At 36.2% G+C, this 21,121-nt stretch overlaps 1 protein-coding gene across 2 annotated transcripts in view; it reads right to left on the reverse strand.

Annotated features, from left to right (window-relative positions):
• The window catches only part of ADAD1 (adenosine deaminase domain containing 1), a 44,975-nt gene extending 30,410 nt beyond the window's left edge, over positions 1–14,565 (reverse strand). For both annotated transcript variants that reach the window (XM_030864323.2, XM_030864322.2), the window contains exons 1-5: positions 14,394–14,565; positions 13,448–13,636; positions 11,122–11,289; positions 6,391–6,458; positions 1,666–1,792 (exon numbers count right to left, since the gene is read on the reverse strand). In XM_030864323.2, the coding sequence (XP_030720183.1) occupies positions 1,666–1,792; positions 6,391–6,458; positions 11,122–11,289; positions 13,448–13,636; positions 14,394–14,565 (724 nt within the window). The remainder of the gene's footprint in view (positions 1–1,665; positions 1,793–6,390; positions 6,459–11,121; positions 11,290–13,447; positions 13,637–14,393) is intronic.
• Between the last annotated feature and the right edge of the window lie 6,556 nt (positions 14,566–21,121).

The raw sequence follows: 21,121 nt of genomic DNA on the forward strand, positions 1-21,121 counted from the left end.
AAAAAAAGAAAATTACAGACAAATATGCCTAAACACAGATGCAAAAAAATCTTCAGCAAAATATTAGCAAACCAAATTCAACAATACATTAAAAGAAGGATCATACACCATAATCAAGTGGGATTTATTCCGGGGATGCTAGGATGGTTTAATATCCACAAATCAATCAATGTGACACACCACATTAACAAACTGAAAATTAAAAAGCATATGATCATCTCAATAGATGCAGAAAAAGCTTTCAGCAAAATTCAACATCCATTTATGATTAAAAAAAAACTCTCAACAAAGTGGGTAGCAACAGAACATACCTCAACATCAAAGGCCATAAGTGACAAACCCACAGCCAACATCATACTCAATGGTGAAAAGCTGAAAGCATTTCTTCTTATATCAGAGGAATAAGATAAGGATACCCACCCTCCCTACTTTTATTCAACATAGTATTGGAAGCCCTAGCCACAGTAATCAGACAAGAAAAAGAAATAAAAGGAAAACAAATTGGATCAGAAGAAGTAAAACTGTCACTGTTTGCAGATGACATGCTATATACAGAAATCCTTAAAGACTCCACCAAAAAACTATTACAACTAATAAGTGAATTCAGTAAAGTTGCATGATACAAAATTAATGTATAGAAATCTGTTGCATTTCTATACACTAATAATGAACTATCAAAAACACAAATTAAAAAAGCAATCCCATTTAAAATAGCATCAGAAAGAATAAAATACATAGGAATAAATCTAACCAAGGAGGTAAAAGACATACTTAGAAAACTGTAAGACGTTAATGAAGGAACTGAAGTTGACAACAAATAAATGGAAAGATATACCATGCTCAAGGACTGGAAGAAGTAATATTCTTAAAATGACCATACTACCCAAGGCAATCCACAGACTCAATGCAATCCTTATCAAAGTATCAACATTTTTCACAGAACTGGAACAAATAATTGTACAATTTGTATGGAAACACAAAAACACCCAAATAGCCAAAGTGATCTTGAGACAGAATGATAAAGCATGGAGGTATCATGCTCCATGATTTCAAACTAAGGTTGACCCTTGAAAAATCATATATATCTTCTCCCCACCTAGGTCACAAAAAATCCTTAAGAATAAGAACCAAATATCAAATTGTTTTTGTATCATCTATAATATTCAGAGATGAATATAAAATTCAAATGTTTAATTAATGATCAATCTAGAACATTACAGGATAAATAAAAGATAAAATGTAATTGGAATCACATCAAAATATTCACAGGAAAAAACACAGATTCATGATTTTTCACTTTAATCTTTTATTATTTGAAAGTGAAGAAAATGTTAATTTTTATAGAGTCTCTCTCAATATTTGTTATAATGGGGTTAGATTTCAAGATGGTAGTGACTCCAACACAGTTACTGATTAAAATATTAGGTTATTTTACCATTCTGCAGTTCTCTATTGGTTCCTATTCAGTATACTTTATCTCTACCTTTGAGAATCTTTGTGTTTAATGACCCACACCTACTAGAAAGGGCCACTTCAAATCAATGCAGCACCACTGTCAACAGGGGCAAAGATAGTTAATTAAAATATTACCATAGCGTAGTTCAGATCATTAAGTTACTTAATAGCTTTTGTACAAATGAACACATCCCAAGTACTTGCACTTACCTCTTTCAATTATAAAAGCAGCTAATGAGTTGCTACATTTCAGATACTCTGAATGATTAGAAATTAGTTGATAAAATGTTCCTTTAACGATCTGTGAAATCTTTGCAAACTGAATATGTCTCCCTTCTAGAAAAAAAAAATCAAATGCAATATGAATTTGAAGAACACTGTGCTTTCTCCCAGAGGTCTCTATTATTCCTCTTATAACCCTTCAATTGAATGAATTAATTTATAGAGATATGTAAGCAAATTTATAATTTATGTCATGATTGATTTTAAAGTATTCCATTCTAAAAGAACACAAGCTATTGAGCTTTTTGGATTCTTGTAAAAAGATGTATAAGTATTACATATTAGAGGATTACTAATTTATAATTGATAAAACATTCAAAAGTCATACAGGACACAAGACAATTCTCTGTTGTATGGGATTGTCCCACATTGCCTGACAAGCAACATCTCAATGAATGCCAGCAGTCTTCCCCGATCACTGTGACAATCAAAATATACTCCTAAGTATTTGTCCCACTGACAACCACTGCAAAGCACTAAACACTTAGACTCTTGATATAGTTCCACGTTCGCACTAAAAAAAAAAGTCCCAAACTTTGAAAGGAGATAGTCTGAAGTAATCAGGATTACCATAGAACAGTTATAACCAAGAACAGACATCGAAAGTCACCCATGGACCTTTTTAAAAAAATGAAAGACTTGAGGTTCTGAGATAGGGCCCTGGCCATCTGTTGCTTTGTGTATGTATGCTTGTATATCCCCAGGGAAGAATCATTATTCTAGAGAATGAGAAGTTGCAGAATCACTTAATATAGTATTTCTCAAAGTTTAGTTGTTTACTAAACACTGATAGTTCTTGTTAGTTGCATGATAGTTGCTAAGTAGTCTATCAAGTGGTTCGCAGTCCACTATATCCTCAGAGGAAAAAAGTAAATGAAACAATTTTGCTCTCATACCTTGCATATATATGAACTGTATAACTATATTTTTCACAGAAATTCTTTTTACCTGCTTAATAATTAAAAAGGCGCATAAATGATAAAAATTTAATATTAGTAGTCTCAGCTAAGACAGCTCATTTCAGTAAGGCCATTTACAAGTTTTTACTTATATTTGTTAAACTTGAATTTTTCTTTGTTAATATTGTTAATGCTCTCTTAGCAAAAACATGTAAAGTCACATCAAAAAGAGTTAAAGAACATCATAAACACAATCAGAAGAATGAACTACTTGCTATATTCTTTTATCTAACCACAAAGCATACAATGAGAAGGTGCAAATTATTATAATTGCATGCTAGCATATATTTCATTTAAATTAGTAAAACCATCATGTGGTGTAAAAATTAGCTTTTCGTGTTTATGCAGTAAAACTATGACTGAGAAGTACTCAACAACTTGGCTCAGCTTATTACCAAAAGCTTATGATACAGGAGAAGCATATTCATTTGATGATAGTATAAAGTTAAACGTTTTTTTCCCACTGAAACAGCAATATAAGAGATGTACATTCATAAGTCTCCCTCTCCAAATGCAACCACTATTACCAGTATGGATATTTTGATAAACAAAATATACATCTAAACATACACTAATTAAAAAATAAAAACTGGGGCATGCTAAAATCCACTTTGCATTTACAGTAAGTTCTCTACATAAGAACCTTCAAGTTGTGAACTTTCAAAGATGCAAAGGTACGTTCATATGTCCAATCATGTAAGTTAGTTCATGTGTCTGTCATTACACTGTCACGTGTGTGCATCCTCTACAAGTGGTTGCGCTTTTGTGTACTTTACTGTACAATACTGTATACAGTAGTACAGTATATTTATTTCAAGCCTAGGATGTCTGGAAGCAAGTGTAAAAGCAGCGGTGATGTAGCTGATACTACTGTACTTTTCAAGGTACTGTACTGTAAGATTAAAAGTGTTGGGGCTTCCCTGGTGGCACTCTGGTTGAGAGTCCGCCTGCCGATGCTGGGGACGTGGGTTCGTGCCCCGGTCCGGGAGGATCCCACATGCCGCGGAGCGGCTGGGCCCATGAGCCATGGCTGCTGAGCCTGAGCGTCCAGAGCCTGTGCTCCGCAACGGGAGAGGCCACAACAGTGAGAGGCCTGCGTACCGAGAAAAAAAAAAAAAAAATTATTTTTTGTGTTTGTTTTTTATGTATTATTTGTGTGAAAAGTATTATAAACCTATTACAGTACAGTACTATATAGCCGATTGTGTTATTTGGCTACCTAGGCTAACTTTGTTGGACTTATGAACAAACTGGACTTACAAACACGCTCTCAGAATGGAACTCGTTTGTATGTAAGGGACTTACTGCACTTGGTCTTGGGCATCATTCAGAGGTAGTGCTACCCTCCTTCTTCTTAATGGTTCCATACAATGAATGCACTGTAATTTATTTAATCATGTCCTATACAGTTAACAATTATTTTGTGCAATGATATAGAATAGAAAAATACACTGCAATCAGTACTGACAGATCAAGAATTATGTGTGTGGCAAGAGAATATTTTGCTGCATATTAAAAACGTTGCACCTGAATATCATAAAGGATGTTTGGAAGTTAACAACGTACTGATATAGCTCTTGATCTTAACTGGTGTTGAAGGAAATAACAAATGTTGTGAATATAATCAAATCTTAGTTACTAAATGTATCTCTTACTAGCATGCATATGAAGGAATAAGGAGCAAGTGCAATACTATTTTTCCTATACATGTGCGCTGGTTGCTGAGGAAATAAAATGTTCTCACAAACTATTGGAAGTGAAGGATGACACAAAAACATGACATACATGATGCTAATTAACACCGGTTCTTTGATTTCCAGTTGCTAATTTCAAGTGATCTTTAGTATCATAAGTAACCTGAACCTATCTTCAGAGCCAAAATATCACTATATTAAATGAAGATACACTCCAGTAAAAATATGGCGAAGTAGACAGGCTGTGAAATGGTGATACCCTCCATAACTAGCCCAGCAGGACCTGTTCAGGAGATTTTTATGTATCCCAAATCTTTTTTTCTTCAAAAGTGATAACATTCAACACCCGTGTTTACCTATAAGCCTGATAATGATGTCTGTTCTCCATTTCCCAACTAAAAGAAAACTGTCAAGTTTTAACTTTTTAACTCCTTACCTGAGCCTACCAAACCTGACTCTACTCATGTATTTCTTTAAACATACCGTTAACCACATACTCTTTCTTCCCCATAGATTGATGTGTTTTCTCAGGGTAACAGTAGTTTATATTATTTGCCAACCCGGGATTCTTTTTAACTATTCATTAAAAATGTCCACAGAGGCTGAAAAGAAAGACTAGAGTCCCTTCTCATATTAAGAAATCATTGCTGTTGGACTGACCACTCACTGTCCTTCTGTTCATCATTCCTATGACCATTAGGGTAAATGACTATCTCTGACTGACTATATTTAACTATTGGTAGACTTTGCCTTTTGAATGTGCCTATTTTCCCTGGTCTGGTCGTTTTACTCCAAACAAGCACACAAATGCAGCTTTTTTTCTGTCTCAGAAAGACAATGGAAAACCAAACCTGAAAAGGCATAAATCCTAATCCTCAGACCTGGAAAAGACAAAGAAAGAAACGCTGTTCTTCACTTTAGTTGCACAAACACTCTAAAGTCTGAAGTGTTACTATTATGTAGGCAATGTAGAAATTAAGGATAATTTCCTGCCTTTCAGGGGATTCACAATCTAATGGGAAAAGTATACAATAATCTACATAATGTTGAATATAATAAAATGTTAAAATAATGGTAGTTACTATTTAGTGAGCACCTACTGTGTGCCAGGCACTGATCAAGTTTTTTTTAAAATGCATAAATTAATTTAATCCTCACAATAACCCTATGAGGTAATTATTGTTGTAGCTATTTTATAGACAGAGAAATTAAGGTGTACAGAGAAGTAACTGGTCCTAGGTCACATAACTAGTAATTTCAATTGCAGTTATAGTTTTCTTTGGGCTTGAGTGACAAATAACTAACATTAAAAGAAAGTGAATAGATTACTTGAAATGAATACCCCAACCATCAAGCACCAGAAAGCCACTGGATTTCATTAATGACCGGCCCACCGAAGCAAAGAGTTCTCAAAAAAGCAGTTATATGATATTGATAAGCCGTCTCTTTATAGGAAAAAAACCACTTCTTCGATAGTTCCTCTCCAATTTTATTATCTCTCTAATTTTTAGCAGAGTATGGAAGGAAATACTCATCTTTGTTGAAGTGTGACAGGTTTGAATAATAAAATTCTAATGTACATTTTCATACCTATGCATATTTTAATTATATGCTGTTATAATTTTTAATTGGGTTAATCTTCTTTAAAAATTATCATAGGGGCTTCCCTGGTGGCACAGTGGTTGAGAATCTGCCTGCTAATGCAGGGGACACGGGTTCGAGCCCTGGTCTGGGAGGATCCCACATGCCGCGGAGCAACTAGGCCTGTGAGCCACAACTACTGAGCCTGCACGTCTGGAGCCTGTGCTCCCCAACAAGAGAGGCCGCAACAGTGAGAGGCCCACGCGCCACGATGAAGAGTGGCCCCCGCTTGCCACATCTAGAGAAAGCCCTCGCACAGAAACGAAGACCCAACACAGCAAAAATAAATTAATTAATAAATTCCTACCCTCAAATATCTTCTTAAAAAAAAAAAAATTATCATAAAGGACTTTCCTTCCATAATGTACTTTTGAAACATATACTGGTTCAGGTGAAACAATAGGTTCTGCAGGGATAGGAGGGGGACCTGTAAATAAAACAAAAACATAAGGAAAAATGAAACATCAAATGTTCCAAAGAGCAGGTATCATACTACTCTGTAATAAAACAGCAATCCAAGAATGATTATCTTTTCTGTATACTTCTGCCAACTCTAGGCCATCTACTATCCATTAGCTCAGCCTTGCTAAATGTCTTTCCTATATTGAAATCAATTCTACAAACACCAAATACCTTTCTGGGTGCCCTATTCTTATGCTACTACATAGCTTGCTTTGTAATAGATTCAACATTCTGAAAACCGGTAAAAATGAAACCCTGTTCTAAATGCTTATGAACAATTTTATATTTACAATAATACTAGGTAAAACATTTAAACTTAATATTCTACCAAAAAGTTAGTAAGTAAAAAATTACCATTTTAATACTATTTTATCAGAGTAGTTTGTAGGGGAATACTTCATTCAAAGTTTTCTAAGCTTTTAGTCCCATTCTTTGCAATAGCTTTCCAATTTGGTTCCCAAGTTGGGAAATCCAGGAAGAACAAGAAAAGAACATGACACTAAACTAAAGGGATAAAAGATCAGGAAAGCTTAAATGAGAAGGGTCCAGGAGCAAAGGTTCAACTAAAGTACTCAATATCTCTCAAGAAATCATTCATAAAGACAAAGGAAGAAAATAGAACTGCTACTCTGGACCTCATTTTGAGTAAAAATGAGAAACTGGTTGTAACACAGAAATTAGCAAAGAAAGACTGACAATGTCATCTTGGGGTTCACATTAATTAAGTAAATGTTGACTATAGTTAGATATATACACTCTGGACTTTAAATAAGCAGAACTTTAAAAACTCAGAGAAAGATGGATTTTTTCCATCTACTCAGTGAGGATCAAGTGAAATGAAAACTAAAGATATTAAATCCTGTTTATCAAGCACAAATGCTTTCAATAAATAAGAGAATGTGACTGTACAAGTTGGTCTGCATTTTGAAACACCATATACAGAGTAATCTTGAAAAAGATGAACAAAGTTGGAGGACTCACACTTCCTGAATTCAAAACTTAATTTACAAAAGTTACATTAATCAAAACAGTGTGGCAATGGCATAAAGACAGACACTTATAGACCTATGAAATAGAATAGAAAGTGCAGAAATAAATCCTTACAAAGGTGGTCAAATGATTCTCAACAAAGGTGTCAATACCATTCAATAGGGGAAAGGACAGTCTTTTCTACAGATTATGCTGGAAAAACATGATATCCACATGCAAAAGAATGAAGTTGGACCCTCAGATAACCCTATATACAAAAATTAACACAATATGGATCAAAGACCCAAACGTAAGAGCTAAAACTATAAAACCTTTAGAAGAAAACATGGGCAGAAAGCTTCATGACATTGGACTTGGCAATGATTTCTTGAATCTGATGAAAGGCACAGGAAACAAAAAAAATAGGCAAACTGGACTTTTTCAAAATTGAAAACTTCTGTGACTCAAAGGCCACTATTAACAGAGTAAAAATGCAAATCACAAAAGAGGGGCAAATATTTGCAAATCACATATCTGATAAGGGATTGTTATCTGGAATATACAGAGGACTCCTAAAACTCAAAAGAAAACCAAACAACCCAATTCAAAAATGGGCAAAGGACATGAGTATGACATTTCTCTAAAGAAGATATACAAGTGGGCAATAAGCACATGAAAAAAATGCTCAACATCACTGATAATTAGGGAAAGCAAATCAAAATCACAAAGAGACATGATATCACACCCATTAGGATGGCTACTATCAAAAAAATGAAGAATAGCAAGTGTTGACAAGCATGTCGAAAAATTGGAACCCTTGTGCACTGTGGGTGGAATGTAAAAGGGTGCAGCCATTATGGTAAACAATACAGCAGTTCTTCAAAAAAATTAAATACAAAATTACCATATGATCCAGCAATTCCACTGCTGGGTATAAAACCTGAACAATTGAAAGCAGGGTGTCAAAGAGATATTTGTACACCCATGTTCATAGCAGCATTATTTACAATAGTCAAAAGCAGAAGCAACCCAAATGCCCATCAACAGAAGAACGGATAAACAATATGTGGTATACACATATAATAGAATTATTATTCAGCCTTAAAAAGGAAGGAAATTCTGACACATGCCACAACATGGATAAACTGGCTAACTGAAATAATCCAGTCACAAAAGAGACGCATACTGTATGATTCTACTTAAATGAGGTACCTAGAGAAGTCAAATTAATATAGACAGAAAGTAGAATGGTAACTGCCATGGGCTTGGTGGAGGGGGGAATGTGAGTAACTGTTTAATGAGTATAGAATTTCAGTTTTGCAAGATGAACAGTTATGGATATTGGATGCACAAAAAAGTGAATGTACTTAACACTACTGAACTGTACATTTAAAATGGTTAACTTGGTCATTTTTATGTTTTAAATACATGCATTACAAAAAGTTTACGTTACTTTTACATTATTAAATGATTTTTTAAGGGGTATTGAACTAAAATAAACACAGAGCCAGATTCTTAAATCACTGTGTCAAAAAGTGTTAGATTTTTAACACCTAGCATAATATCATTAAGCATACTGCTCTTGAAAAGAGTCAGAGCAAAAAAGTATTTATATGGTTAACAAAAAACTAAGAATATACTTTTAAAAACACCATGTACAATATATGAAAGAAGATATACATGAAAGATAATTCTGATGAGTTCAGAATTTTGAAAAAATTAGTTTTTAAAATTTTACATTATAAATAGGGAGGAGACTAGAAAAACAAATATAACATTAACAGCAAAGAAAAGAAATAAATACTCAATACTTATCTTCCATATCTCTTCACAAGAAAAATAAATAGTTAAGCTCAGTTGTCTAGGACAAACATTTTAAAGAAGAAAATGTAGTTCATTATAAGGGAAAAGATGACCTAATTGAATTATTTCCAGGCTCTATGCCAAGAGAAAACCTTTTATTAAAGAACTCTTAGTCATCATTAAGGAACTATTGGCACTTTTTGAGAAAACAATGGTGAATATAAAAGTGGCATCAGTGCAGATGGGAAAATGCTACTTTAATTTTCACAAAAAAGGGAAAAGATAAATGTTTAGAAACTAAAAATTGTGGCCCACAGGGCAAAAGATTTGCTAGCCCTAGATAAACATTTTGAAAACCCTCAGGGGAAATGCATTTTTCATGAGAAGCCAATCATAAATATCATTTTCTGATAATTAAATTAGATGCGTGGGAAATTCTGTAGATATATTTTAACTTGATTTCAACAAAGTATTTTAGTTCCTTGAGGGTACAGAATGGGTCTTACTTGATTCTAGACTCCTAGTATTTACCACAGTCCCTGGAAGTTATCACAGTCCTAGTATTTACCATAGTACATCCTCAAAACATAGATTTATTGATTTGAATGCATGTGACGGTTGGAAAGAAACGGGGAAAATATTGCTGGGGACATACCTAGGTGGGTTGATAGCTTATAAAATAATCACATATAAAGAATTTCCATTGATAAACTGCCAGCATGGATAAGACACCAAAATTATCATACCCAGCCCTAAAAAATTAATTAATAAATCTAAAAAATAGTGAACAGAAATATGAAAATTAACAAAATACTTTCCTAAGTACTTATTTAATCCAAACTATCAGTATTTTGAAAACAATGAGAAAGACTACACATCAAAACAATAATGGTTTTAATTAAACAACAGAAAAATTAAAATATATAGAATAAGAACTGAACTTAGAGAAAGAACAAAATGACCTTAAGGAAAGTATTACAAAAGAAATATTAAAATTAATAGGTTATAAACAAACAAAAAAAGCCCAGTCATAAGGTGATTTGAATTTAACTAGAATTTATTGTCACTGTTTAAATCAAATTTAAATGTTTTTATTTACTAAAGTTGCCTCATTTACAGCTAAACCAAAATGTAATCTAACATGAATGAAATATTGACAAAAACTGGTTACTATGCTAACATATATATTCCTCAAATTCATTAATGTTTAATAAGAACCACTGTCATTTGATTATGTTACTGTTCACCAGGCACTGGTTATAAGCTTTGCATCCATTATTTACTGAATCCTAATGACAGCCATAGTAGGTATCTATCCTTGTCTCCATTTTTCAAATGATGAAACTTAGGTTTAGGAAGCAAACAACTTGTCTTGTCCAGGGTCAATACTCAATCCTGAGCAATCTAATTCTGGACTTTACACTCTCAACCTATTTGCTATGCTACCTTAGGCCCTTATTTTCTCAAGTAACCCTACCATTACTGAATTTAACATAGGCAAACTTCACAAAAATTGCATTAATAACCTCTACATATTAAGTGCACAGTGTTAAGTTCATAATAAGAATCCAATAAATTACAGAGAAAGCTAAGTTTCAGGACTCAAACCCATCTACAATCTGACAAGTTATCAGACAGTTCAGCAACATGTTTACATCTTTGGTGTTGAAATATACAAGAGCATTTTAACTACTATTAAATAAGTCAGCAATCTGCAACAGAAGAAAAGTATTCAAATCCTGCTACTTCTATCTTGTAGTTGCCAAGTAACTCTTCATTAACATAAATCTTTCAGGTGACACTTTCTGGAAAATGATACACTTTATAAACACTACTTTATAATCAAGAATATGTACCTGATGTTTCTGAAATTCTTGGTTCAGTTTCATCCAATTGTAGAAGCTCATCAAGAGCTAATTTTGCTGCATTGGATCTAGACTCCTTTTTATTTTGTCCCAGTCCAGTCTTGTATTGAATACCATCCACCACAGCACAAAAAGCAAAATATGGTCCCATAACATTACCTTGAAAAATAACTCAGAATGAATGCTGTAATACTTCACAGTATGATCTTGCAAAAGATGTCTGTTACATAGAAAAACATCCCAGTACAACTGTAGAAAACTATCTCAGCCTACCAGTTATTCTGCAGAGCCAATACAGGTTAAAAGTAAAGTGGAGTGGGCCCCTGAACTAGTTCTGAGGAATCCTTCAAGCAGCCAGTTTGGCTCCAGATTCAGCATGAATAGGGCCAGCTTAGAGTACACATCACACACAGAGTGACAGTGCCTTGTATAATTCCTGGCAATGGTAAGCATCCCAATATCTATCTAATGATCAATGAGAGGGAAGATGTGGAGCCTCTGGCAACATGTCTCTTCTTTCGAACTTCAATACCAATGAAGTTGAACAACTCCTACACTCCGAGTGCCCTGATACTCTTATAAGCTCCGGAACAGAAGGAATCCCTTTGAAGAAATCTTATGTTTCTATCAGGGAGTCACAATAAGCAATCCAACCCATCACAGCCTTACGGTGTGTGTGGGGGATTTACAAGGAAAACCAAACCGTAAATAATAATAAGAAAAGATATGCTAAAGAACTGAACTGTCCAGTCACCCAAAATTCCCGGAAAAATTACCTTTACACAGTTACATTTACCTAGTTCATATTTGCCTGATGAAAAAGGAAATGGAACCATCTTCTAAATTTACAAGCCAAAGATTTTTCTGGTTCAAGTTTTACTTGGTATTCAGACTATAGGAGGCCTTTAAGAAACTTAAGTCTCCACTCTGGTTACAAATGGCTACATACAGTGTCACTCCACATAAGCCTCATTATTATTGTATTATCTTGTCTTCTTACATATTCCATTAACTTCTGGGTTTTTCTTTAAGATGTACATCAAGAATTTAGAAGCAACTCCAGACTGCATCAGGGTAAACTGTTTTCCTCCTAACATCTATGACCTCAGTTTCCCAAATTCCTTCCTTCATGATCACCTGGGTTCCAATCCAAATTTAGTAAACCTGAGCCTATTTTATATTTTTAACAAGTGGCCCAGATGATTCTTATTTGTGAGATATTATGTGTCAAATTTGTTAATAAGTACTCTGTGTCAGAGTGCTGAGGCTTTAAGCTTCATCCTGTTTCTACCCCAGGTTCTCAAACTTGATCATCATCTAAATCCATACTAAAGAGCTTGTTAAAAAATATTGACACTCTGGTTTTTCTACCAAATCTACTGAATTAGATTATTCAGCTAGTACTATGCACATAAAATGAAAACCATTAACAATCACTGGATTGTGTTTTTGAGTTTTTGCTTTGTTCAACGAAGAGTTGCCCTGATAAGTTTTCTTCGTACTGTGACCAATAGTTTACATTTTCCAAGGGCAGTCTGAGAAGAATGGCAGAAAGCTAATTACACAGAAATTCAGTCCATAGTATTGATCATATGAAGTTATCCAACCTACAGTGATAGAACCTAGGAAAACTTCACTTCATTATTAAGACCCTATTTTTGTCACCTGTTAATTTTCCTAATCACTAGTCATAAGGTTAAGAAATCACAAACTTCTTTACATCTTTTACTAATCTGTACTCCTGTAGCCTTCCACAGGCCCAATATGCTAACAGATTCTTCTGGCAGGGGACAGTTTAAGAGAGAATGGAGATATTTAGTCAAAGACAAGTCTGCAGACAGAGAATCAATCAGGTAACTGCTATTTTCCCTTATACTTTATAAAAATTAGGTTCTGAAATATAAATTTCAGAAGCCAAATTTGACTATAATTTTCATTAGGCATCATCATCACAGAATACCCATAAAATCATCAGAGTCCAAATATTCAACATCCCTACAGAAGTATATTTATGCTATAAGAAGTACTTACAATTGAAAATAATCTACAAGGCTGATGAGATTTAAACTAGCCATACACAAAAAATTAAAATTTAGTATTTTAGAACTTTTGTATGAGTAAATTTAGAGGCTCAAAAGGCTAAAGAAGTATGAACATAAAAATTTCTGAAGTACTCTTGTGAAGACATACTAGCAATTATCTAACCCTGACATTAGGCAAATAAATAAGATAATCAAATTTTGTACCACTTATATACTGTTTTCAATAGGAAAATATTTTCTAGTACTGGAACAACCAGATACAACTTCACACTTGCCTGTTGTTACTGTTTCCTTAAGGTCAAACTGAACCCGCTGCATTTGCGCAAACTGGTGCAAGGCTGATACCGGATTTATCTCTCCATGCTTGTATTTCATTATAAATTCCTTAGGTATTTTTTTTGGAGGAAGGAGAGGATTTGAAATAGGTGAAAGACCTTTGGAGAGCGATGGTTCTGGAAAATTACCTAAAAATAAATGTTTACGCTTGTCAACTTGGTTAAATTAAAAAGAATAATAAGACAAGCAAAAGCACCAAACCCTTTCCTAAAATGGAAGGTGTTCCAGACACATTTAGTCACATGTGTTTTTCATTAACAATGAGTTTCTACTACTAAAGAAGTGTAACCTGTTACTGTATATATCTTTTAGAGTACTATTTTGCAAAGTACTATCATTGTCATATAATTAAGTGATATCAAAGAATCCTAGAATTTCAGCGATGTCAAGGTCTTCAGAGGCTCCCTAAGCCAGTTTTATCCATGATGTCATTAAGGCCTAAAATGTATTAAGACAGATTTGGGACTAGAACCTAGTTTCTACTTCCCATTCACTATTTCATATTACCTTTCACGTTGAATTCAATCAAATTTTTAGTGTGTCTGTCCCTGCTTTACACTTAACACTCTACTGAGTGATACGTGCAATAGAAACCAGTATAAATCCAGTCCTCTCTCCTGAAGGGGATGACACAGCCTCACCTCAAAAAGGCAAGACACACTGGAAGTGGTTGTACACCCAAGTGGTAAAGAACAATTAAGTCAGTAGCCAAGGGAAGGACTTCTACTGTGCTGGGAGTCAAATCCAAGTTTCAGCCGGGACATGGCCACAGGTAAATGGATATATATCCAGGAAACATTTAAACCGGGGGCTCAACAAAACTAACTGGCCATCTCAGAATCTTAAAGAACGCTGGCGTTAGTACAAATGTAAAAGAGTTTGTACCCGTCACTTGAGTAACCCTGGATGTCATGTTCGACAGGCTGTAACTTTCCGAGGAACATCCTGTGGGTGTGGTTACCGTCTGGGCTGATGGCTGAACTGCCAAGTTCTTTTTCAGCATCTGGGCAAAGCTAGGGACCCGAGAACCCTGAAACCAGTCATCGTGGCCAGACATTTTCTCACCTACAAATTGTAAGAAAGTTGGCAGAAGACAAAAAAAAAAAGTATTACGTAAACTAAAAATACTCTGAAATAAAAACCAACCACATTCCCATAAGCGGCCTTTACACACACATGACAAGCGCTAAACCTCTAACTGATGTCACGGCTGCTCTGTGCCTACAGTTTTACGGGTGACAAAACTCTCTCTCCTAAATCCCTCCCCCAAAGCACTACTACAAAAAGGAAAGAAGGGACGAAGTGGTCCGTGGTGAAAAGCCCTTCCTCGGGTGTCAGGAAAAACAACAACAACAAAAAGAATACATTTGAGACCCGCATCGGCCCGCCCGTTGGCGGCCTCCCGAGTCCCAGCCCAACATCCACTCACCAAAATTGTCCTTCTTGCCCTGCTGGCCAGACCCTGCCGGCGGGCAGCTCTGACGGAGCCGCAGGCCGGGTGCTCGCCGGCCGGCTGCCGCCGACGCCGTGGCTTCTTCCTCCCTCCTCAACCTCTCACTTCAAACCGCTTGGCCTGACAACCACACGGCCAGGGCTGCGTCTTTCTAATGGCTGCCTCACGGCGTCCCTGCAGGCCAGGGACTGACGCCCCCGCGCTCTGCCTCAACCAGTCACCAACCGTCTCCTAGGCTCAAGCTACCGCCCCCCGCGCCTGCGCCTACGCGTGCCCGCCGCGCTCCACGGCTTGCGTCGCCAAGCGTCGGGATGCCGCAGAACGTCGCGCACGTTTGAGGCCGCGGGTTGTGTTCCCAGCTTTCCGAGGGTGGGTATCCAGGCCTCTTGGCCGCCTTGACTGCTGGAGCACGCCGGTAACGTTGAGCAGTTCGGCCCCTTCGCTCCCCTGCTCGACACCCTCTACGCACACCTGTCCCCTACCCACTCGATCCTGACAGAGCACTGGAATGGGGTCTCCTTATCTAGGGTCCTTGGAGGCAGCCCTGTGTGTGTGTGTGTGTGGGTAGTTTCAAGGAAAGCCTTCGCTTTGTCCCCAGTTATACTCTGAGAAGGTCCCTGTGGACAGGGTTTGGCCTCACGGTGTCTTTATTGTTTACAGGGAAAAAAAACACCCTGGATTCTTGCAGAAGCTTCACATGGGGCCAAGCCAGGAACAGTCCTGAAAACAGGTATGGCAAACCCAGTGTGCCTGTCCTCAGTTCTTGGCTCTTGTGAAAATTGAAGGAGGCTCTGATAGAGGTGTTGCTGAGAGACCGCTGAAAATATTTTAACTAGTATTTTACTAAACAAGCTTTGGCATGTAACTCATGGAATTGAGTGAGATTGTTATAAAAAAATTTAAATGACCCTCTACTTCTTTACGTGGGAAAGGCTTCTCAAGGGTTAAATCACTTTTAAAAAAATAGAAAAAATAACAGAATTGATGGTGTGCTACCTCATTATAGCAAGAAGTAATATCCGTCCACAAATACATGGGTTAATTGGGAGAAAAAACAACATCATTTCTCTCATTAAGTAGTGCATTTTCAATAAAAGCAGCATATTCTTTAGTGGTTATCAGAATGTGTTGATTATGACGTTTTGATCAAGTGCTCGTTGATAACTGTAATGATAACTCAGTCTAGGTTTTTTTTCCTTTAATATTTAGAAACTTTTGCTTACAGGAGATTAAAAAGTTCAAATGTTGCCAAGAAGTGTGGTAAAGATGGTGAATAAAACTTCTAAGTACAAAATTATATAATTACATTAGGATCAGTTTGAGTAGGGACACGGAATGGAAATAGAAGCTAAAGAAGTAAAAGGAATGGTTAAAAATTACTCTTAAAGATAAAGCATATGTATATAATGTTTTATTTTGTAATAATTTTAGATTTACAGAACACTTGTAAAGATAGAGTTCCTCTATACTCTTCCATTCTTCCATCCAGTTTCCCCTAGTGTTAACATCTTACATAGCATAGTACATTTATCAAAACTAAGCAATTCACATTGGTACAAAACTACTAACTGTACTATATACTTTATTCGGATTTCACCAGGTTTTTAATTAATGTCCAGATTCAACCCAGGATACCCCATTGCACTTAGCAGTCATGTCTCTTTCGTCTTCTGTGGTTTAAATGGTAGTTTCTCAGTCTTTCCTTTTTATGACTTTGATCCTTTTGAAGAGTACCAGTTGGATATTCTGTAGAATGGCCCTCAATTTACATTTGCCTAATGTTTTCTCATGCTTAAACAAGAGTTAAGGATATTTGGTAAGACTACTGTGGAGGTAAAGTGCGCATCTTGTGGCATATCAAGGAGTACATGATATCAGCAACTATTAGTGGTGATGTTAACCTTGATGACTTGTTAAGGTTGTGTCTGTCAGGTTTCTCCACTCTGAAGTTACTATTTTCCCTTTTCTATACTCTGTTAGAAGGAAGTCCAGCATACACACAAGGGGAGGGAAATAGAGATACATCTCCTGGAGAGAAGAGTATCACAGTTTATAGACATATGTTAAAACCACCATGTTAATAAATATTTTGAGGGAGATAATTTGAGGCTATGTAAATATCCTGTTTCACCCTGGAGTTTGACTAATTTTCATTTTGCCTAAAGCAGTTATTACTGTGGTATTCTTATTTTTTTAAATAAGTTTTCTCAGTTAAATTTCTTCTTTTTTATTAAAATATAATTGACACATAACATTATATTAGTTTCAGTTGTAAAACATGTGATTTAGGGCTTCCCTGGTGACACAGTGGTTAAGAATCCGCCTGCCAATGCAGGGGACACGGGTTCAAGCCCTGGTCCAGGAAGATCCCACATGCCATGGAGCAACTAAGCCCGTGTGCCACAACTACTGAGCCTGCTCTCTAGAGCCCGTGTGCCAGAACTCCTGAGCCTGCAAGCCATAACTACTGAAGCCTGTGCGCCTAGAACCTGTGCTCAGCAACAAGAGAAGCCACCGCAATGAGAAGCCTGTGCACTGCAATGAAGACCCAACACAGCCAAAAATAAATAAATTTATTAAAAAAAAAACATGATTTAGTGTATGTATATATTGCAGGTTGATCACCACAACAAGTGTAGTTAACATCACCACATACAGTTATAAATATTTTGTTTGTGATAAGAACTTTTAAGATCTACTATCTTAGCAAATATTGTGCATAACATCCCCAGGACTTATAACTGGAAGTTTGTACCTTTGACATCCCCACTCCTTGCCTCTGGCAACCACCCATCTGTACTCTGAATCTATGACTTCATTTTTTTTTTTTGCGGTACGCGGGCCTCTCACTGTTGTGGCCTCTCCCGTTGCGGGGCACAGGCTCCGGACGCGCAGGCCTTGCGGCCATGGCTCACGGGCCTAGCTGCTCTGCGGAATGTGAGATCTTCCCGGACCGAGGCACGAACCCGTGTCCCCTGCATCGGCAGGCGGACTCTCAACCACTGCGCCACCAGGGAAGCCCTATGACTTCATTTTTTAAAAATTCGATATGTAAGTGAGATCATACAGTATCTGTATTTCTCTGTCTTATTTCCCTTAGCATAATGCCCTCAAGGTCGATCCATGTTGTTGCAAATGGCAAGATTTCCTTCTTTCTATGGGTGAATAATATTCAGTTGTGTGTATATATACATATATGTGTGTGTGTATATATATATATATATATATATCATCTTTATCCATTTCACCATTGATGGACAGTTAGGTTGTTTCATGTCTTGGCTATTGTAAATAATGCTGCAGTGAACATGGGGGTGCAGATACCTTTTCCAGTTACTTTTTTCATTTCCTTAAGATAAATACCCAGTGGTGGAAATGCTGGATCGTATGGTAGTTCTATGTTTAATTTTTTGTGGAACCGCTATACTGTTTTCCATTACCAGTGAAGGAATTTACATTCCCACTAACAGTGTATGGGAGTTCCCTTTTTCTCCACATCCTCACCTGGTATTTCTTTCTTTCTTTCTTTTTTTTTTTTTATTGGGGTATTGTTGTCTTACAATGTTGTGTTAGTTTCTACTGTACAGTGAAGTGGAGTTCCCTGTGCTATACAGCAGGTTCTCATTAGTTATCTATTCTCTATATATTAGTGTATATATGTTAATCCCAATCTCCTAATTCATCCAACCCCCCATCCCCCCTTGGTGTCCATACGTTTGTTCTCTATATCTATTCACCTGTTATTTCTTGTCTTTTAAATAATAGCTGTTATCAGATGTGAAGTAGTATCTCATTGTGGTTTTGATTTGTATTTCCTTGATGATTAGTGATGTTGAGCATTTTTTCATGTACCTGTTGGCCATCTGTATACATTCTTTGGGGAAAATGTGTATTCAAATCTTCTTCCCATTTTAAAAATCAGATTGTATGGGGTTTTTATATTGAGTTTTATGATCTCTTTATATATTTTGATATTAACCCCTTATCAGATATACTATTTGCAATTTTTTCCCCTTTCCATAGGTTGCTTTTTCATTTTGTTAATGGTTTCCTTTCCTGTGCAGAAACTTTTTAGTTGAATATAGTCTCACTTGTTTATTTTTGCTTTTGTTGCCTTTGCTTTTGGTGTCAAATTCAAAAAATCATTGCCAAGACCAAAGTCAAGGAGCTCACCACCTATGTTTTCTACTAGGAGTTTTGTGGTTTCCAGTCTTATGTTCAAGTCTTTAATCCTTTTTGAGTTTATTTTTGTGAATGGTGTGAGATAGTGGTCTAGCTTTATTTTTTTGCATGTGGCTGTCCAGTTTTATTGGAGAGACTAACCATTGTATATTCTTGGCTTTTTTATCATAAATTAATTGACCATACATGCGTGGGTTTATTTGTGGGCTCCCTGCTCTATTCTATTGATCTGTGTGTCTGTTTTGTGCCAGTACCATACTGTTTTGACTACTGTAGTTTATTGTGTAGTTTGAAATCAAGAAGCATGATGCCTCTGACTTTGTTCTTTCTCAAGATTGCTTTGGGTATTTGGGATCTTTTGTTGTTCCATACAAATTTTAGTATTGTTTGTCTATTTCTTTGAAAAAAATGCCATTGGAAATTTGAGAGGGATTGCACTGAATCTGTAGATTGCTTTGGGTAGTATGGACATATAAACAATATTAATTTTTCCAATCCATGAGAATGGAATGTTTTTCCATTTATTTGTGTCATCTTCAGTTTCTTTCATCAGCGTCTTATAGTTTTCACCATACAGGTTTTTCAGCTTCTTGGATAATTTCTTCCTAGGTATTTTATTCTTTTTTGATACAATTGTAAATGGGATTGTTTTCTTAATTTCCCTTTCTGATAGTTCTTTTTTTTTAAATTTATTTTATTTTTATTTTTGGCTGTGTTGTGACTTTGTTGCTGCACACAGGCTTTTCTCTAGTTGTGGCGAGCAGGGGCTACTCTTCGTTGCAGTGCGCGGGCTTCTCATTGTGGTGGCTTCTCTTGTTGTGGAGCATGGGCTCTAGGCATGTGGGCTTCAGTAGTTGCAGAACACAGGCTCAGTAGTTGTGGCTCGTGGGCTCTAGAGCACAGGCTCAGTAGTTGTGACGCGTGGGCTTAGTTGCTCTGCGGCATGTGGGATCTTCCCAGACCAGGGCTTGAACCTGTGTCCCCTGCATTGGCAGGCAGATTCTTAACCACTGTGCCATCAGGGAAGCCCCAATAGTTCTTTATTAGTGTATATAAATGCACCAGATTTTTGTATGCTGATTTTGTATCCTGCAACTTTACTGAATTTGTAAATTAGATCTAAGTCTTTAGGGTTTTCTATTTGTAATATGTCATTTGCAAATAGAGATAGTTTTAATTCTTTCATTCCAATTTGGATGCCTTTCATTTATTTTTCTTGCCTCTAGCTAGGACCTCCAATACTATGTTTAATAAAAGTGGTAAGAGTGGGCATCCTTGTCTTGTTCTTCATCTTAGAGGAAAACCTTTGAGCTTTTCACCGTTGAGTATCATGTTACCTGTGGGCTTATCATAAATGGCTTTCGTTATCTTGAGGTATGTTCCCTCTATACCCAATTTGTTGAGAGTTTTTATCATAAGTGGATGTTGAATTCTGCATATATTGAGACAATTATATTTATTCTTCTTTTTGTTAACTTGATATATCACGTTGATTGATTTGCAGGTGTTGAACCATCCTTGCATCCCTGTAATAAATCCTACCTGATCATGGTGCATGATCCTTCTTTTAATGTATTGTTGAATTCAGTTTGCTAATATTTTGTAGATGGTTTTTACTTCTGTGCTGATCAGGAATATTGACCTATTATTTTCTTTTCTTGTGCTGTCCTTGTCTGGTTTTGGTGTCAGGGTAGTGCTGGCTTCATAAAATGAGTTTTGGGATATTCCTTCCTCTTGCATTTTTGGCAAGAGATTGAGAAGGATTGGTATTAATTCTTTTTAAACGTTTGGTAGAATTCCCCAGTGAAGGTGTCTGGTCCTGGACTTTTGTCTGTTGGGAGGTTTTTGATTATTGATTCAGTCTCCTTACTAGTAATTGGTCTGTTCATATTTTCTACTTCTTCCTGATTCAGTCTTGGTAGGTTGTGTGTTTCCAGGAATTTATTTCTCCTAGGTTGTTCAATTTGTTGGTGTATAA

The sequence above is a fragment of the Globicephala melas genome, chromosome 5, assembly GCF_963455315.2.
Source record: "Globicephala melas chromosome 5, mGloMel1.2, whole genome shotgun sequence".
Classification (NCBI taxonomy): Eukaryota; Metazoa; Chordata; class Mammalia; order Artiodactyla; family Delphinidae; genus Globicephala; species Globicephala melas.